Genomic DNA, 20021 nt, shown 5'->3' on the forward strand with positions numbered 1-20021 from the left:
AATAGGGTTGGATGGATTCAACGTTGTTCCATGACATGTTTGAATTCTTCCTGCTTCCTCACTTAAAGAAGCAGTCTGGCAAGAAAGTGATTTTGGGTGATAACCTTAGTTCACATTTCAATGTGGATGTCTTGAGACTTTGTGAACAGCATTACATTTCTTTTGTAGCTCTTCCTCCCAACTCAACGCACCTCCTGCAGCCATTGGATGTGGCATTCTTTCGTCCAATGAAGGTGAAATGGAGGGAAATCCTCAATGAGTGGAAAAATACACCCTATGGGCGTTGCTGCAGTACTATACCTAAGCAGGATTTTCCTGGTTTGCTGTCTACATTGATGAAGAGCATCAGCGAAAGGGCTGAAACAAACTTGAAGTCTGGATTCTGCAAATGTGGGATTTTTCCTTTGAAGCCAGAGGAAGTGTTGAATAGATTATGTGATTCTACAATGGATATGCTTCCCAACTACACAGAAAAGTTGCAAGAAAACTTCATGGATTTTCTGAAGAAAAATCGAGAAGAAACTGTTGGAGCCAAGAAAGGGAAAAAACGCAAACTCAGTTTGATTCCGGAAAGAGGAATCACAGCTGCTGACCTCCAAGGATGTGATGTAGTGGAAGTTGGTACTTCCTATACTTCCTCTACAAGGACTGCTGAGAAAGTTCTCTCTACCAAACAAAAAAAGAATGACAATGATACAGCAACAAACAACACAAGAAAGAGTAGAAGAAAAAGAACCTGTGAGATGTTGTGGGATGAGAATAGTGAATGTACTGACAGCAATGAAGAGGGTCTTAATTCTTCAGAAGAAGACAATCCAACACATTCCGGTTCCAGTAATGATGCAGTAACAGCTTTGGAAGGTGATCGACACCATAGCACAGCACCACCAGAACAACCATCATTTTCATCTATGCAAGTTGGTGATTTTGTGATTGTTAATTATGACACCAAATTGTATCCTGGGCAGATTACAAGTGTGGAAAAGAGTGCAAACGAATTTGAAGTAAAATGCATGCAAAAGAAAAATATGGTTTAGGAGTGTGGATATTATTTCGACAATCCCTGAACCAAAATCATTTTCTTCCACCAGGGGTCTTTTCATGATTCCTGTAAAACGTTAAGATCATACTTTTGTACAATATTATATTGTTTACTTATTAAGTTAAAGTAGGATATTAAGGTTGGTATATCAATTTATTTACATTTTAATGCTAGTTACCTATCGACATTGAAATATGAACAAGTTTGAAACGAAGACATTTGGGTGAAATGGTTAGGTCAGTGTCTCCTGTTTAACATAACACATTTGTTTTGTTTTTTGCAAATTATAAACTGTAAAAATACATTAAAAAAGCTAAAAATGATTTTACAATGTTCTTTCATTAGTTGTGATAAAGTTCCTTGGGGTGAAATAGGCACAGTGACATATGGCCATGTTAAACAAGTTATAAAACCTAATGTACTAACCTCACCCCAAAATGTGGGGTGAAATTAGTACAAAGACAATATTTTTTAATAAATTATATTTTTCATGTATGCTGAAAACCCACATATATTTCTCAAGCAGAGGTATAGGTGTATATAAAAAAAAATATAATTGATCATGCCATTTCATTTTTATGTTACATTACATCAAGAAAAGCTCAAAAAGTGTACCAATGTCACCCCAGATTACGGTATCAGTTGTTAATTTTTTTTATATTATTAAATGGTCTACAGCTTATGACTCTCATATCCTTAATAGAAACTCTTAATTATATCTTTAGTATTCAAATATAATCTTTTAAATTTACACCAATGCCTTACCCAGGACTTACCCTTCGCACCATTAACCGATGTGCATCCGACTACACTAGTTGGGTACAGTTACCTATTAAAATATTACGATGATGTATTTCTTGCAGCAACAGAGAATATATACCTTTTAAAACAAATCTAAATTGTAACTAAAATTGTTTTCATGCAGTGCTGGTGTCCCGAAAATATTAATACAACATTTTATTGTGTGATTATTTCAACAGATAATTATATATATATATATATATATACATATATATATACATATACATACATATATATATACATATATATATATATATATGTGTGTGTGTATATATGTGTGTGTGTGTATATATATATATATATATATATATATATATATATATATGAGCCATTATTTTAATATAATATTTTGTTAATTCTTGTTTATTTAGAAAATTGTTTCCTTGATCTCTAATTCTTTCTCTGCCATTTTACCCCAAACTTACGAGTCGAAGTTTGAATTGCAAAAGAAATTTCACTCATGGCACATGTAGCCTACAGAGTTACGCGTTTTTTTTTTGTCTCCCATTTCAAACAGATACTGCAATATTAACAAAGGAGACTTTGCACATCTATTTTGGACATTTAAATTAGATTTGTTAAAATTAAGAGTATGAATAAATCTAGTACACATAACCTAACAAGATAGTTTGTACCAAATTTTAAGACCTTTTTTTTGTGCTCAATACTGATACAATTAAGAAAAAATTTATATAATACAGCATTTCAGTATTTAAGTACCTACCTAAGTTTTTAAAACTTTGCAAACATACATGCTTTAAGCTATGCCTATAATTGTAGTGTTTACTTTTCAATTTCAGGTACATAAAATAATCTTGATACCACATATGTTAATCTTGCTACAAAATAATTAAAATTGTTTTTTCATATTTTTCACAAGCAGTGTCAAATGGTTAGCTTGTATAATGTTCTGATGAAACACTCAACTAAACAAGTTGTATATATGAAATGTTCTTATAACTGCAAAAAATTTTCAGTGGCTATGACCACTTTCAACGAAGACTTGGATCTTAGTCTTAACCTTCCATGCAAACTGAAAAAATGGCCTTTACACAACCCTAGAAATGAACTTTGTTTTTTCACCAAGCTTAGATGATAATTTCTTCTTTACCTAAAAGTGAACTTGAAAACCTGTGTATGCAATGTTTCAGAAAATAGATGTGACATTTTGCATACTGCAGTATAGCTACACCTGAAAAATCTGTGATCCCAACAAACTCTTAAATTACATGATTTATGTATGATACCTTTAAGTTTAAATATAACTCTCATTTTATAAATGTTACATTTTCAAGACTTTCACCGCACAAGCATCTTGAAAACAGTGTTAATGTAAACAAAAATAAACGAAATAAAACTTTAATTATGGACAAAAAAGTTATGTACATACCAATTTTTTTTTAATGGAAAATCTCCATATGCCTTGCTATGCTGCTGTTTTGTACTACTTCCGCTGTAATTCTAAGCCATTCCGACCCCTTACAACTACTGGAAGAGCTTAGTTGAAAAACTAAATGTTCCTTCTACAAACTGAATCACTTATGCCACTTTTTACTGCATCTTGAACCAGCATGGATGAGAAAGATGAGGCAAGATAACATTTTTGGAATGCATGGGAGGAGTGGAGTGGGAGAGAATGAGCGGCGTTAATAGACTTTGTAGCGGAATGCCACCCTCCTGCTTACCCTCTCTGCAACCCTTTACGAATGAAGGTTGCCTCCTCCCCCTCTTTAAAGGCCCAGCAACCACATGTATCGCTGGCTTTTCTCTTGCAGTGGCAAAACTCATTTTCCTTCCATTTCATATCTGTAGCTTCCTGTTTCTTAAGAAACCATTTAAATTACTAATACTGACCAAAATAGTACCAAAGAAGCAATCTTAATACCCCTAAACCAGAAAGAAGCCAGTGCTGGAAGTCGTCTTTTCATCAAAATTTAAGCTGACATGATATTTCTGCACCTATGTATTAAACACAGTAAGATAAGAACATTTACGAAATAGAATTTCTATGAAGCTATTTATTTGCAAAAATTATGATTTAATTTTTTATAACATTCTAAGTCATCAAACAAAAGCAGACAAAAAAAACCTACATTTTTGTTTGGGATTTGTAGAAAAATAGCAGAGATTTTATGAAAAAATACACTTCCCTTTTTTTAGGTCTCTCTCTCTACGTTTAGCTGTAGAAGATATTACAACAAAGAAAGATAATGTTTCACGATAAATATATTAATTTATTTAATGGCAGATATTTACATAAATCAAGGAGTAAATGTCTTAAAAAAAGATAGAATACTTGTTCACCTCAAATTTGTGGTGCCGAGCTAGGTCTATGATACATGTATTTGAACACTACTGTCTAAATTTTTTTTCTGTTAATATAATTGACTTTCATACTTTTAATATCATTGTCTGTTCGGTCCTATGGTGTTAATGTTGTCTTTGTTCTGACATCCATGCAAACTCTTGTGCAAATTACATGTACAAAATAAATATTACACTAACTTCTTGTGCCAATTATTCATTTTGTGGAATAACAGCAAAAAATTCCCACATTTAGTTAATACAAATTAGCTGAAATAAAATTCATATTTCATATAGTCAAATGCATTTGTTAGCTAGTAGATGTAAACACACAAGCTAATAAAAAAAAGCTGATATTTGCTATAATATGCACAAGACAGGCTGTCAGGCACAAATTTGTAGGATTCACATGGATTCCAATACATACTCATAAATCAAGTTAGCACTTATAAGGTGATAAGAGGCAAAAGAAAATGCACAGACCCCAATGTCACTGCTGGTCACGTGAAGAGAAAGGAGAGGGGATTAATCAAGCAGCTGACTCCTAGCTGATAAAATAATTTGCAAACATGTCTGGGGGTACAAACATTATCTGATTTATGTATTGGCTTTTACATCAGAATTTAAATTGTGTATTATTTCGGGTAAAACACTGCGGAGAGAACCACTGGAGATGTAGTTTACAATGCTGCAACACACTTTAGTGAAATTTTGACATATAATAAACCTAGGCCTGTGTGGATACTAGTTTTTTGAGCGAAGAGAACATCAAAATGAATTCTTAAAATATTTACTATTTCGAATTGAATTATGAACATTGTTCTCAGTGAAGCTGTAATACACTTCTCTTATAAAAAAATTGTTTAACATTTGTAATGTTTCAACTGATTAAATGTCTCAATTGGACTATGTATAATATCATTCAATAAAATTATAAAATAACTCTGATTTTTTAAAGTAATCAACTTTATTCAAGCAAAATACCGTATTGGTCCGAATATAAGGCGACCATTTTTACATAAACGAGAGATGCAAAAATTGGAAGTCGCCTTATTTTCGCACCCAAGACGTCAGAACCGCAAACATTAGTTCCAAGCTGAAAGCTACAGTAGAAACATTGTTTAACAAAACGTTCACGATTTTTTATATTAACTAAAACTTTGTTACCTCACACGGTAAAAACAATAAATCCACCTAATATTGCAGTAATTTACAATTGTTTGAAGTTGAAAATTAAAATATTTGTTCTTGAGTAAAAACGTGAATGTTGAAGCATCTCAAAATGGCAACCTTTTATTTCACAATTCATATTTGTACTTTGTGTACAATCGCGTGTTAACATTTACGGTAATTTATCTTCAGATTTTTAACTGAAATATTTGTACTAAAATATCACAGTTATTTTCAGAACGATTGTTTACGTTTACAAACATTTCGGATGTAATGTATGGAAATTCACGGCTGCCAACTGTCTTTCCACAATATTTCTTTGTTGTAAAACGAACATTGCCGAACACGCTCGAAGACGCCATATTAACAGGAATTTGGTACGTTGCTTCAAAAGCTATTTTAATAATCCACTCTTTATTTATGTAAAAACCTTTCATAATTATAATAGATTATTCTTTCAAATTCATAGAACAGACTCTCTCTGTCAGAGAGTAATATGGACAAATATACGCGGTCACGTAACCGAAGTTATTCATGGCCGTATGCTTCATCATGTCAGCTAGCCACTTGTTTTGTTCCGGCAAGATGCATTATTTGTTTGCTTTTTTTACGTTAAACACACTACTAAATAGTAATACACCTTGTTCTGTGGTAATACGTAGCTTAAGTCAAACGGAAAGTTAAATGCTGTATTTTAAGAGTGATTAATAGCCATTGTAAAAATTTTAAATTCGTAGATACAGTAAACTGTGAAAAATCAACAATCACACATGGGTGGAACGGCGGGGAACGAGCTCTAGACAAATAAACAGCTCTGAAGATGACAATTATGCAGCTTCATTAGAGTAAACACGAAAAAATTTCTAGTGTAATATTTAAAAGTGTAAATATTTTCTAATTGTTTTCTTTTGACTTTTAGGGTAGGCCATTCAAACTTATTTTAAATAAGTAAAGTGATAAATATAAATTAATTGTTATACATAAATGCAAAAACGATTTATCAACACAAAATGTATGTCTAATGAATTTTCACATTAATTTCTACCAAAAATTATTTTTACATTTGTTTGGCCTCCTGAAACTGCAGGTCGCCTTATATTCGGGGTCGCCTTATATTCGGGCCAATACGGTATATACAACACAAAAAAATCCCTAAACATTTGAATGAGCGAATCTTAGACTTAAAAAGTTTTAGTTCAGACACAAAGCTTTGCACAACTGAAGCTTCAAATAAAACTAATAGAAAATTTCCTGGCAAAGTCAAATCAAATATTAAAAAGAACTTTGATTGATTAGCTTGGTTGAAGCTTCATACAGTTAGCTACAGACAGTTAGTTAGTTACAGACCTAGCTGTTAAAACAACTAGTAATGCAACAGGTGTTTCAACATCAACAGAAAAAAATTCTGACAAGAAGAAAAGGGAAAGAGCAAAACCAATTTACATTTTTTGACACTCAGGTAAAGAAAACAGATAACCATATTTTCTGGAGCATGGGTCGCCCATTTTATGCCGAATTTTATTTTTTAAAATATTTAGTGTGACACTTATGCAAGTAATACAATTTGGGTTTAAAATAAAAACATATTGCATTGTGTGGTTGAATATTTGCATAACTAACCTATGTTAGTTGTTAATGAATATAACTCCACGAGTAAGTATTTGTTCAATCAAAACATCTCTGCAGTAGTGTGAAACTCCGAGAAACACACAGTTATTATACTTGTACCGTGTCTGCTGCGCTGCGATAGCGAGGATAGAGGGGGGAAAATCAAATATTAAACCAGCCACACGGCACAAGAGAACGAATATGTGTGCGTGACTCCATGTGAAAGTGTTGATGGTTCTCCCTCCCTCTCATCATTTATGATGCAATTGTGCCCAAACATTGCTTTTGCATGAGAGAATCCACACTTTCAGCTAAACATTCTGTAACATAACTGCAGCCACTGTTGATGTTTATAAGTGCATCTTTTACATTCCTCCAGCCCTGCAAAAGTTTTCTGGTAATGCGAGTGATAGTTTTTATAGAAAGAACTGACAATAGTAGCTTGCCACCTCTTCTTTTTCCCTCCGTGGCAAGAATAGGTAAAAAATAAAATACCATAGATGGAAGGTAAATAGGGGTAAAAAAAATAGAAGGCTTCTCCTTTGATTTTTGTCCGATAGCGCAGGAATTAGGGGGTCCAAAATATGGAGGGTGGGGAGGAAGGGAGAGAAGTGGGCCACCTCACACCCTTCTACAGAAAAAGAAGACTGGAGTATGAACATTTCTTATGCTAACTGAGCCACAGAACACAAAAACTTCACTTGTATCCATGGAACTCTAGTGAAGATATGTGCAACCTTTATTCAAGAAAGACCCGTAAGTTGAAATTTTTTTGATATTTATGCTCAAAATTAAAGGTGCAACCCATACGCAGGGGAGAACCTTTTGTAAATACAATACACAAAATAAATTAGACAGAGAAATCTGTGAGATATTTTTCTCTAATAGAATCGGTCCCAACATTGGCGACTCAAAATCCATCTGGAGGTAACATCAATTATATTTTGAAAACCTTTTAATGTATGTGAAAAATAAATTACCGTCAAATTTATCTGGGGGAAAAAAATTGTGTTCAGTTGAAAACCCTACAGCATCATTCCTAAAGAAGGCATTCAAAACTGGGTAACTACCAATTAGGATGAAAGTTAATCTCTTGTTTTTTGTAAAAAGTATGCCAACAAAAAATTACTTTATAAAAATTTTTCTTGTTTACACAGTGGTAATTATTTACTGCTTTTTAAATGTCCTGAAGTGGCAAATGTGTTGAATAAATACTTGAGCACTTCAGTAAATTATCTGCACTGTTAAATGTTTTAACTATGCCATAAATTAGACTTTGTTCATAACAGATTCTCCAAACATACCTAAACAAGGACTTTTCAATTTATGAACATCTGAAATAAGTTTGTATACATATTTGTGAGGAAATTATGACTTGAAACGTATGTTTAGTAACCAGTAACATTATATAAAACTTTACAATAAAATATTACATACAACCAAGGCAGACAGTAATGTTTGGACAGCAATCTCAATAAGCACAGACGTAAGTGAGTTACCAAACGAGTGATCAAATAAATTCCTGTGTTAATGGCATTGCTGCTCGTGTAAGACTGACTCAAGTGCAACAGTTTGTTTCCACTCCTCTTCTTGCTCATAGCGGGAGGGGAAGGTAGGCGATGCCAAGAGATCCGAGAAGTATCTTTTGTTTGTCGCATTACGGTTCTATTTACACATGTTGTATCCCTGCATTTGTAAACAAATAAAATTTTAAATAAACTGTAGTAACGACCAAAAAGGTAGAGAATTTAACACAATATTTTTGCATATTTAATGAATAACATCCACCCACATTTTATAATCTTGCACAAAATTGAACGTACACAAAAAGTAGCTTTTTTTTTTTGCATTAACTTACTAAACATGCCAGTTTTTTTCAAAAAGTGATAACTAGTGATTTAACAACTGAAAAGGAATCATGGATTTCCAAAGATACAATAATATCCATTCCACAAACAATAACACTGCATTGTAAAGTGTAATTACAAATCTAAACATAAAAGCAGTTAAAGGTCATGACTTTAGGGACAAAATATATTGTGTTGTTTTATAAAAGTACTATATTTATATGGAATGCACATTTTATGGTGATAATTACTTTAAAAAAATATTAGTGCAATCCTTATGCAATTATTTTTTTACTTCGAGTTAACTTGAGGGTTTTTAATGAATATAACTCAACAAGTATAATTTGTTAATCAAAATATCTCAACAGTCGTACGTGTGCCGTGTCTGCCACCTGACCAGTCAAGATGCCGAAAAGTGACGTGTCTGCTAAACCGAGATGACGAGGAGAGGGGCCAGAAAAGGAGCAAGTGTGTGAGATTGTGCAAAACAGTGTTGACCATTCTCCCACCCTCCCTACATTATAAATGTCCCCTGAACTGTTTCCCATAGAATTAATGTTAATCTTGACAGGTGGTTTTGATACAAATGTGTCCAATCATTATTGCTTTTGCACGAGATTTCCCACGCTTTCAACTGAACATTCCATGACAAAACTGAAACCATCATTGGTGTTATAAGGAACTGACAAGAGTAGCTCTCTCCGTGACAAAGGGATGGGCAAAAAAATTACAATAGACGAAAGAGCAACAAATGTATAAAAAACAGCAGTCTTTTCCTTGGTCTTTTTGTTGTATAGTGCAGGAACTGTAGTGACCATAAATATGAGGGGAAGGGGGGGGGATAGAAGTGGGCCACCTCACATCCTCCCGAAGTAAACAGGCAAAGAAGAACTAAGGGTCAACATCAGCGCTGTATTTCTTACGCACCATTAAGCTTAGACACGGAACACAAATACTTCACTTGAATCCATGAAACTCTAGTGAAGACAGGTATATGGTGCCACCCTTATTGTGAAAAAGTTAATATTCTCTTTTGCTCAAAATTGAAGGTGACACCCATATGCAGGAGCGACCCTTCTTTTTTCTAAATATGGTACTCTTATTTATTTAATAAACTAGCCATCAAATGTTTAATGTGTTTTATTTCATTATATTTGCACAAATTGAGTTTTACACTTTCCCCCTTCTCTTGTAAAAAAATGTCATTAAATTACCTAAAATGTTTTCTATAACACTAAAACATAATACGGTTACACATAAAAAAAACACAATTGGTCCAATATCTGACTTTAAAGTCTTGAAGATGTCACTTTCTTTAACACTATGATACAAACTTTAGGAACAAAAGTTTGTACAAAAAACTCATCATTATAAAAAAAAATTAATGCAAGAAGCCTTTTACAGTTTCTGAAAACTCCAACATTAATGTTCACTAAAGATAATTAAGAAAATTAAATGATGGAGAAGTGTTTCATTGTAGTTGAAAAAATATCACCAAATGGTGGATAGCAAAGTCATTAATGTAATTATTGCAACACAAGACATACTGCTTGAAACCTTTCAATAATCCTCCCCATACTGCTCATTAAAATTTCTTCCATTTGCCTCGCCTTCGTGATTCTGTCTAAAGGGCTCTTCACCTCCCTCTTCATATTTCACTGGAGTCTCTTCGTACTGACCCTCTTCAAAGTTCTGGTTTGCAAAGTCTGGATAGTCTGCAAATAAATGAAGTTTTAATTTATTACCAACTGCAATTACAATGTGGAAGATATACTTTTTTATAAGTTTTTGTGGGTTAACAAAACTTTAGGTACTCTTTTTAAGTCTTGAATAACTTAATTACATATTATTAAAGCACTTTACACTTCAATGGGCTAAGATAGTTTCCATTCCATATTTAAATTCATTTTGAAAAACATGGCCCTTTTTTAATACAAGTAAAATCAATACTAAAAACATTACAACTTCACAACTATATTTAGCATTGATATTAGGTGTTATCCGATTTGGATTTGTAGCCGAGATCAGAGACACTACCCTCGGTCTGCATTGGATGTACATTGAATGTATTAAAAAATTTTACATCAGCAATGTATGTTTAAGAACATTGTTACAGGCAACATATACAAGACTAGTTGCTAAGTAGTCAGTGAGAAAGATTCCAAGTAGTGATGGGTCGATTCCGATTCCGGAATCGGTTGGTTCCATAGATTCCACTAGGATCAAAGGATTCAGAATACAGTGGTTTTGGAATCGACCGTGGCCGATTCTTTCATTGTTTTTGTAAACTTGAAAAATACATTTTCTACCCAACATAGAAAAATCTATTGATGATTTAATAAGGGAAGTTTTCACGAAGTTTATTTAAACAGACTTACCAAATAAAAAGTTATCGATTTTTTTGGTTACTGCAGCATTTTTTATCATTGTAGATTGTAAAAAAAAAACTTTATTTTTGTGCTACGTGCCACCTTAACAATACGGCCATGAAAAAAATATTTGATTATGAATGCGAAAATTCAGTTTAGTTTTATATTTTTCCCCTTAACGTTTGATATGTTATGCACGAAGTACGTTGTAAAGCAACGTAACAAATTCTTGTAAATACAGTGAAACCCTGATTATCCGTTTTCCAATGGACCATGAGTAAAAAACGGATAATCCAGGAAATCCTACAATGTGGGAACACACTCTAAAGTTACCAAATGCACAATGTATGTACTATTGCAAAACTTTCAGTGAATCAGTTAGGTATTTCCATAAACTGACACCAGCAGCACACTGCATATACACTTTTCATGGGGACAAAGTAAAAAGGTGTAAAAATCGGGAAAGTGTAAATAAAGGGACAAGTAAGAAATACGTTAAAGTTAATTAAAATACAGTCGCATCCTGTAGCGTTCATAACAAATGCTGGCTACATTACACATACGCATTGCACCACAGTAAAAAATTTTTAAATAAAAGGGCCGCAAATTGGACATTTACCGTCAATAGCGCGCCGTGCGCGGAGAAAGGTCATCGTACTCAATCAGCTGTTATGGCGCGACGTACCCGCCGGCTGGCTCTCTCTGTTGTCTGAGCTGCGCATGGGCAGTATAACTCACTCAACGCTCCGCCCAGACTCGTGACGTTCCATCAGCAGTCAGCCAATAGATGCGAGCTCAGCGGAAAAAAATATAAGCTCCACCTCCCGTGTACCAGTATTGTCCAGTTCTAATACCAGTTTATTGGTATACGCACCAGTTTTCTCGCTGCCGTGACTTGTTCAAGTTTACATTCACCGGGTCACCTTGATTTCTTGATACCAATAATTAATTATTTACGATCCCCAGATATAAATGGTTAGTTTAAAAAATATGCGTCAACTGTACAATACTTCCGAAATTATAAAATACGTTTAAAACAGTTACCAAGACTCCGCTCATTTTATCTAGTGAGGTTTATGTCTCGTACCAGTATTTCAGCTAAAATGTGACATAAATATAGTAACAGAACGTTTATACATTCGTAAGTTTACGTTTTTCCCGAGTACATTTTTGATTGCCTCCTGCTATAATTACTTGGACTTTTACACGCCTAGGCCTAAATTATTATATGTTTAGAAATAAAAGCAACTTTTCATGTTATAAAATATGTTTATTTTGCGATTTAAAATGTTCACTGCCGACTATAAAAGTTACGTTTTTCACAATGTTTTTAGGCCTACTATCGTTGTTACGTGATGTAAATAGCGGGATGGATTAGATTTTTGAGACATAATTCGCGTGAAAGTATTGTATTGGATTAAATGGGAACCAAACGGGACCTGAAGAATATAGTGCAAATAACGGGAAAACGTAAATAACGGTAATGTAAATAAGGGGTTTCACTACTTCCTTAATTTTTTTAAATGAACAAAATGTGCCATCCACTGGGATGTTTGATGCCCGAACTTGCTGGAACCAAGAAAACAAAACTTTCTCAAGCTCACTGTATTTCGACTGTCTTGCCATTTTCCGTTTTTTTGAAGACTGGCCGAACTGACTTGCTTGTTTCCGAATCTCATTTCTTCTAGCGAAGATAGAATTAAGAGTCGATGGAGGAATACCATAGCGCTTTGCCAAATCAACCCGTTTTTCGCCTGGATTTTTTTCAACGGAATTTATAATTTCTAAACGCTCTTTAATGGTTTTAACCTCTTTTGTAGATACATATAAATGAACCTTTACAAATTTCACACGTGCATTAGAGTTAAATGCGTAAAGCTAATTTACCGTAAACAAAGAAAATCTCGCGCATATACGGCCGGCCACGGAAACGCTAGGATGAACAATTTCGTCTATGTTTCTCGCAGGATTTCACTGCCGCTAAATAGAAACGTGTTTACGTTGGGCTAGTATGTACAGTATATCGACCACGGTTATATTGTTGTGTCGATTATCGCACAAAGCTAGAACTATCGTGCGAGCGTTAGCTTTCGTCTGTTGTTTTATCGAAGTTGGTGAACCTGTTAGCAACAGCTTCATGCTCACTTTATTCGTTTTCTTTTAGTAATGGCCGCCATATGTAAATATTGGTATTGCGTGTCGTGTAGACACGCGTAAACTGGAATATTTCTCGGGAATTTGAATGTGAAATCGGTAAAAAGCCTGTAAAGTTCAACCTGTTAAACCGGGTTAAAAAATATTCGTAAACGATGGAAACGGGATTTTTTTAACATTGTTCTTGCGGGATTTTTTCAGGACCACGGACATTGAACAATAAAACCGGGAAATTCTACAATGCGGGAACGAATAAACGAGGTTTCACTGTATGGCGTCTCCATGTTTGCGACGTTTGTTTTACCACATTAGAAATATTTTGGTTCGGCCCTTGGTAGCACTGAGTTTCCAAACATTGCAACTTGCAAAATAAATATAACTTTTTACATTGCTGAACGTAAATTATCATTTTTAAAGCAGTGGGGTTGTTTTATAGAATTATTTACGGTACAAATCTGAAGTTAATTAAACATTAACACGCAAATATACACAGAGTAAAATTAATATTTGTGTCAGAAATTCCCACGTAAAAAGTGGACATTTTGAGATGCTTAACCGTGCACGTCTCTTACGCAAAAACCGGAAATTTGATTTTCAACTTGTGACTGATATATTTATTGTTTTCACTATGTGAGATGAATAAATTCTACTTAATATATAAAACGTATCTCTGAAATGTTATTTAGTCTGGTGTATATGTGCTTCGTATTGTTTACATCCTTGTGAGATAATGTTTAGACTTGCAAAATAATACACACTTAACTAATTTTGTGTGACTATAATGGAAAAAACTAGTTATAATTGGAACTTTTTTAGTGTAAATGATAGTGATGATTAGAGATGGGAAAAAATGGTGTAACGATTTTTCAGCGAATTTTTGCGAAAAAAGATTTTTATAACTATAAAACGCGAAATTCAGAAAATCTCCGGAAAAAAAATGTTCAAATATGAATTATTTGCGACTTTATAAAAGATTATGTGTGCGATGTAACAAAATACGATGTTCACACATTAGGTTGGAAATACCACTTATTTTAAAACACCTTAGCTGTCTTTTAGCGTCTCCCATTTGCCAGAAACATTACGCCTATCAATTCAGAAAATTACCCATTGCAGTACTTATTCAGCCGGCAGCCTCCATATTTACACACATCAGTCCTTACTGCTTACTAGTGGTGCACCGATGCGGATACCGATGAATCGTAATCGGCGATTATGGGTACTTACCGATTAATCGTAATCGCTGATTATCTTAACGATTACTTTGCCGATTATTTACGTCCCGGCGTAATTAACTAGGTTTTTACCGTGTAATATTTTGTTACACATTTTAGGATGAAATACGGTAATATTTGTATATATTACAAAATTCATCTAACTCCGTCATATCATAAATAAAGATATTTCGTTAAGTTTATAAATCTCATTGCCTCGAACAATAAAAAAGACATTTTTCCTACACGTTTATTTACGTTTCGTCTTGTACATTACCTATAGCCAGAGACGTAAAATAGATGGCACGCAATCAAAATACCACAAACAGTTGCAGTGGATTCTATGACAATCAATCTTTTCGAGCCGTAGTAGCGGTTTAAAATCGTGGTCCCGATACCTTCTAGTTTTTATCACTGCGTTTTACAAACTCGTTATGGGCGTCTTTGGTAACATTATCCGTTTGTTATTTGTATGACGTGAAAAGTGAAAAAGTATTTATAATTTTATATATTCAGTCAACATAAATAAAATCACATGTGCTAGAATTGGTTTTTAGTCATTTTTATATAATTATAGTGAGATGGCGAGTAGGGAGAAAAAAAAGTGAAGTGTGGAAACATTTTTCTATAAACTCAAGTGAACAAAATAAAGCAGCATGTTTACATGTTAAACGGTAATTTATTGATGCAACCTTATGTGATAGTCAGTAATAATGTTAGTTTTCCGCAACAAAAACTTACCCATTGTAAAATACAATTATTAGACTGTAGTTCCAGTTGTTTACAATAACAAATACAAATAGAAGTTAATTTAATTTACACTTTGCAATGACTTAATAGTGTATTTTATATATTTTTATACTGTTATTATAACTGTATTCTCGATTTTACCTAATCTTGTTATTAAATTCACATGGGAATAAAATTTTTTGTGTGCATTATTACAATTAAAAAAATTTCATTATAATCGGTAACTGAATCGGTATCTGCCGATTATTGCTCTCATAATCGGTAATCGAATCGGTAATCAGTAAAGTCATATCGGTGCATCACTACTGCTTACTCCTTCCCCTTCGCTTCACAATATAATACAACATAATTTTACCGTTGATTAAATTTTTCATTGCTTTACTCCGCTGCTTATTAGTTCTTTTCGAATAAATGTTATATAATTTTTATGTAAAGATTTATTACGCCATCCCAAATTCTGAACTCGATATTCATTTGTTTTCGTTGATGCCAGTTTGCAACGGAAAACAATTGAATGCGCTAGCAGCGAGCACAGCGATAGTACACGTCAGTACCAACGTACCAATTTTTCGTTAGCAAAACAACGAGTGACGTGTGTTATCTTTCGGGATACCTAGTTAATTTGCGTTGTTCATTAATATTCTATACTTTTGCAAAAGTTTACACGGGCAGGCAGTTTAAGAAAAACAAGAATCCTTGCAGGTTTCGACTTATTTACTGCTAGGCCCAATAAAGCGATGCCAAAATTTAAAGTTTCTTGCTTATCGTGGGCAACGGAATTTAAATCAGAAGGGCTGTACGTTTCCAACAATATTTTGTTCTGCAAATGGTGCAATTGCCGAGTTGATTACAAGAGAAAGGACACTGTTGTCAAACATGTTGCTAGTAAGCATCATATGAAAGTTAGGTTAGGTGTCGAGGGCACAAGCAGTGGCAGCAAACGTCTTGCAACACTATAAGAAGTCGCAAAAGTCAGGAACAAAGTACGAGAGGACAGAGATACATTTATTTTAGATACAACCGAGGCTTTTATATCTGCCAACATACCACTCCAGAAATTAGATAACACCCAATTACATGGTTGGATTAATAGAAATATAAAGGGTGGGGGAGATCTTCCTACAGCCAGTTCCCTTAGAACATATGTTCCAAAATTGGGGGAGAAAGTGGAAGCACAGTTAAAAGATGAATTTGAAGGGTGCTTTAAACTTTTGAAGAAAATGTCGCAAGTACCGGTAGTAAAAATTTTTCTTTTTTTAAAATATCATTTTAAAATATGTTTTCCTATAAAAACACAAAACACCGCAATTGCTGATTATTGAAACGAAATTGGCATAAAAATAACACAGCTTTTCCCCATCACTAGTCATAACTATCCAAATTCCAAAAAAGTATAAGAATACATAAATATTTTTACTGACTTTCATGATGTCCTTCCTTTATGCGAATTTATTGATCTGCTTTTAAAGAAACTGGCGGCTTTAATATCACACTCAGTCTCTAAACAGCGGTCAAATTATGTGAAACAGAGGAAAGAAAACATTCAGCCGAATGAATTACTAGTTTTCATGGACTTTGCAGAAAACTATTCTTTTGTTATGCAAAACAAAATTCAGTCATATCATTGGGTGTGTTCTGCTTGCACATTACATCCAATAATTCTGTAGTATTTCAGAAAGGATGGTGAAACATTTAATGTCATTGTGCTTTATCTCAAATTACCGTGTGTATGCGATCATAGTCATAGGACAACAGTAACAGCAGATAGAAGGAAACTACCACCATACGTCTATTTTAAATGTTTAAAATTACTAAAGGGATTATTTCTACACAGATTACTTGTATGTGTTAGAGAGGAAAGGTGGCTGGACGAGAAGATAATGCAAGACTGGGTGAAGTGTGTGTGGAACAATCGTCCGGGAGCATTATTGAAACAGCCATCTTTGCTAGTGTTAAGACAGTTTCTGAGGTAATCTTATGGAGCCCATGGAAAAAACTAATAAAAGAAGGCAAAACTGTGCTGGTCATAATTCCAAGTAGCCTGACATCAGTTTTTTTAACACTTCATACGCCTTTCATTGAAAAAATTGTGCAAATAGGTAACAGCAAGCTTCAGGAAAACAGTTATCTCAAACATTATTGATGGAAGTGAAGATGATCATATCTGGCAATGTGACAGCGAGGCAACCTTCAATAAGTACAGAAATAAGTGATACAGACATATTCTAGTAAGTTAAATATTTTATTTACTAGGGTAGTGCGAATGTTCGGTATACCGATACCGAAATCGAAATTTTGCTACTTTCATTTTCGATTTCGGTAAGAATTTCATCTGTCGAAGTTCGTTTTTAGCAAAATATTTCGAGCCAAACGAAAGTTCAATAGCTTACCGAAGTTTCGTTTGTTCTAGTTGAAAAAGAACTCGTAATTTAATAAAAATGTACAGTAGAATACCGGTACAATACGTACCTTATTATAAAGTATATTTCACTTAACGAATTTTTTTTAAGTCCCCGCCAAAAATCGTATCTTCGCCATGCAAAACGGTTTCAGTTTAAAGTATCATATTTTCACTATAACGTAAAAATTCTACTAGTAGCGTGGCATTACTACACCAAAATTTACTTAAACTGGTAAATAAATTTCCAGCTAAATGATTAATGTAGTAGAACAAAGATACACAAATACCACCGCAACGTATTTTCTAACCTCTAAATTCTCAAAACAAAGTTAACAAACAGTTGCGCGCACAACCATAGATTATACCGTACGTAGTATGCGACGTGAGCAACACAACACCATTCGATACATCGAAAGACGGAAGTTTGAGAGAAGTATTAATTATTTAGACAAAAGTGTTACGTTTGATGTCTGTGCCGGGATTGTTTATTGTTATTGTTGAGTTTATTTTCAGGTTACGTTATTTAGACACCGCATTGTATTTGTGCTACAATATGAATGATCCTGGAGATAAAAAGAAACGAAAGCAATTCACGCTTAAGGAAAAAGTGGATATACTCAGAGAACTAGACAAGGGGAAAAAAGCAAGTCGCAGTTGCTAATACATATGGCATTGCGGCTCTTCTGTAGCAATTTTTTATATATTTTTTTTCTCTTTGTAAAGATATGTATGCATGTTTCAGTACTAAGTACAAAAACTTGAGGTACCTGTAAGTACTTAGCACTGAGATTCTACTGTAATGTCTTTTTATGATTTGCTTGTTATTACTAATAATGTAATGACATATGCAAATCATATAAAGACATTAATTAGAAAAAAGATTTCCATTAAGATTAATTTACGTGGTGATGAAAAAAACTCACATTAATGAAAATACGGTAAAATCATAATTTGAACAAACATGGCAGATAAAGTAAACAAAATTCAACCGTGATTACAGTAGGCCTAGGTATCAAAACAAAATCATGCAATATTTGAAAAATTACCTGATTCATTTGCTTTCAAACAGTAGTGTAGGTACTATATTCGTAAAACATACATTCCAGAACTGTTAGTACAGTATTTAGTATTTACCATATACACATAAACAAAGAACGTACCTACTTTTATTCGCGCACAGCCAAACAAAAACATTGTCATCTGCTTTATTTAAATTTTACATACTCTGACTGGCATATAAAATCCTCATAATATACAGCCAATTAGACAAAAAGGTCAACAAGTCACTGCATGTAATGACCACTTGGCAGCAACCATTTGTTATGTTTTGTTTTGACCATGTCCCTTGCCTGGTATACAGCTTCCTGAGCTAGCCATGTGTGACAGTGGTGCAAGATGGCGGCCGTTCCGCAGTATTCACGTATTTTTTTCATCAGTACCATGCACATGATAAATATATTATCATAGACTGCGACATTACGACTGTAAAGGAAATAGTCTGTGCGATGAAAGATCTGGATTGATTCTTGAAATTTACGAGTGACATGGGGCTGTGTTGTGTGGTCTAGGGCGGATGTTGATTATATTAAATAATAATATTTATATTTATATATATATATATATATATATATATATATATATATATATATATATATATATATATATATATATATATATATATATATATATATATATATATATCAAAAGGTACCAAAATGATTTATGTAATAGAATTTATTACTGAAGAGCAAATTTTGGGGCACTTTTTTCTTTGTTAATTAAAAAATTTCGCTTAACTTTCGTTAAGAATATATTTATCTCATAGAAAAATTCATTTTCGTTTCACTTTCGCGAAACTTGATAAATTTTCTTTCACTTTCATTTCGTGTGGAAAAAGTCACTTTCGCACATCCCTATTATTTACCATTACGGTGTTTTATTCTAATTACTTAATGCATAATTTTAATTTTTTCATTTTCTCTCTTGCAGGTTACAAATGAAAAGACATACATGGTCAAGTATGCATAACTAATTTTTTTAAAACAAATTGTATGACTAATTAATTAAAAATGTTTGGAGTTCATTTGTTTGCTTCTTAATTTAACTTACTTTCCATGCAATATTTTTTTGATATTATGAAAAACTTAACCTCAAAAAAATGCTTTTCTCTCATAAAAGTCACATTTCTTTTCAAACATGATTTTAGCATAAAATGTGCTATGATTATGTGATACATTGTACTCCTGCCTCTTTTTTTTTAAAAGATACTTACCATCTGGCGGCTCTTGTTTAATTCTAACATCCTTTTCTTCAGATCTCACACGCTCCCTACGTTCCTTGTTGTCCCTGTAGGCGAACACA

General features: G+C 33.4%; 1 protein-coding gene across 1 annotated transcript in view; it reads right to left on the reverse strand.

Moving 5' to 3' along the window:
• Positions 1–4056: 4056 nt before the first annotated feature.
• Positions 4057–20021, reverse strand: part of LOC134546151 (U1 small nuclear ribonucleoprotein 70 kDa-like) — a 105503-nt gene continuing 89538 nt past the window's right edge. Inside the window, exons 9-10 of the mRNA XM_063388704.1 lie at positions 19933–20006; positions 4057–10487 (exon numbers count right to left, since the gene is read on the reverse strand). Of these exons, the coding sequence (XP_063244774.1) occupies positions 10333–10487; positions 19933–20006 (229 nt within the window). The 3' untranslated portion in view covers positions 4057–10332. The remainder of the gene's footprint in view (positions 10488–19932; positions 20007–20021) is intronic.

This window comes from Bacillus rossius, chromosome 1 (assembly GCF_032445375.1).
Source record: "Bacillus rossius redtenbacheri isolate Brsri chromosome 1, Brsri_v3, whole genome shotgun sequence".
Classification (NCBI taxonomy): domain Eukaryota; kingdom Metazoa; phylum Arthropoda; class Insecta; order Phasmatodea; family Bacillidae; genus Bacillus; species Bacillus rossius.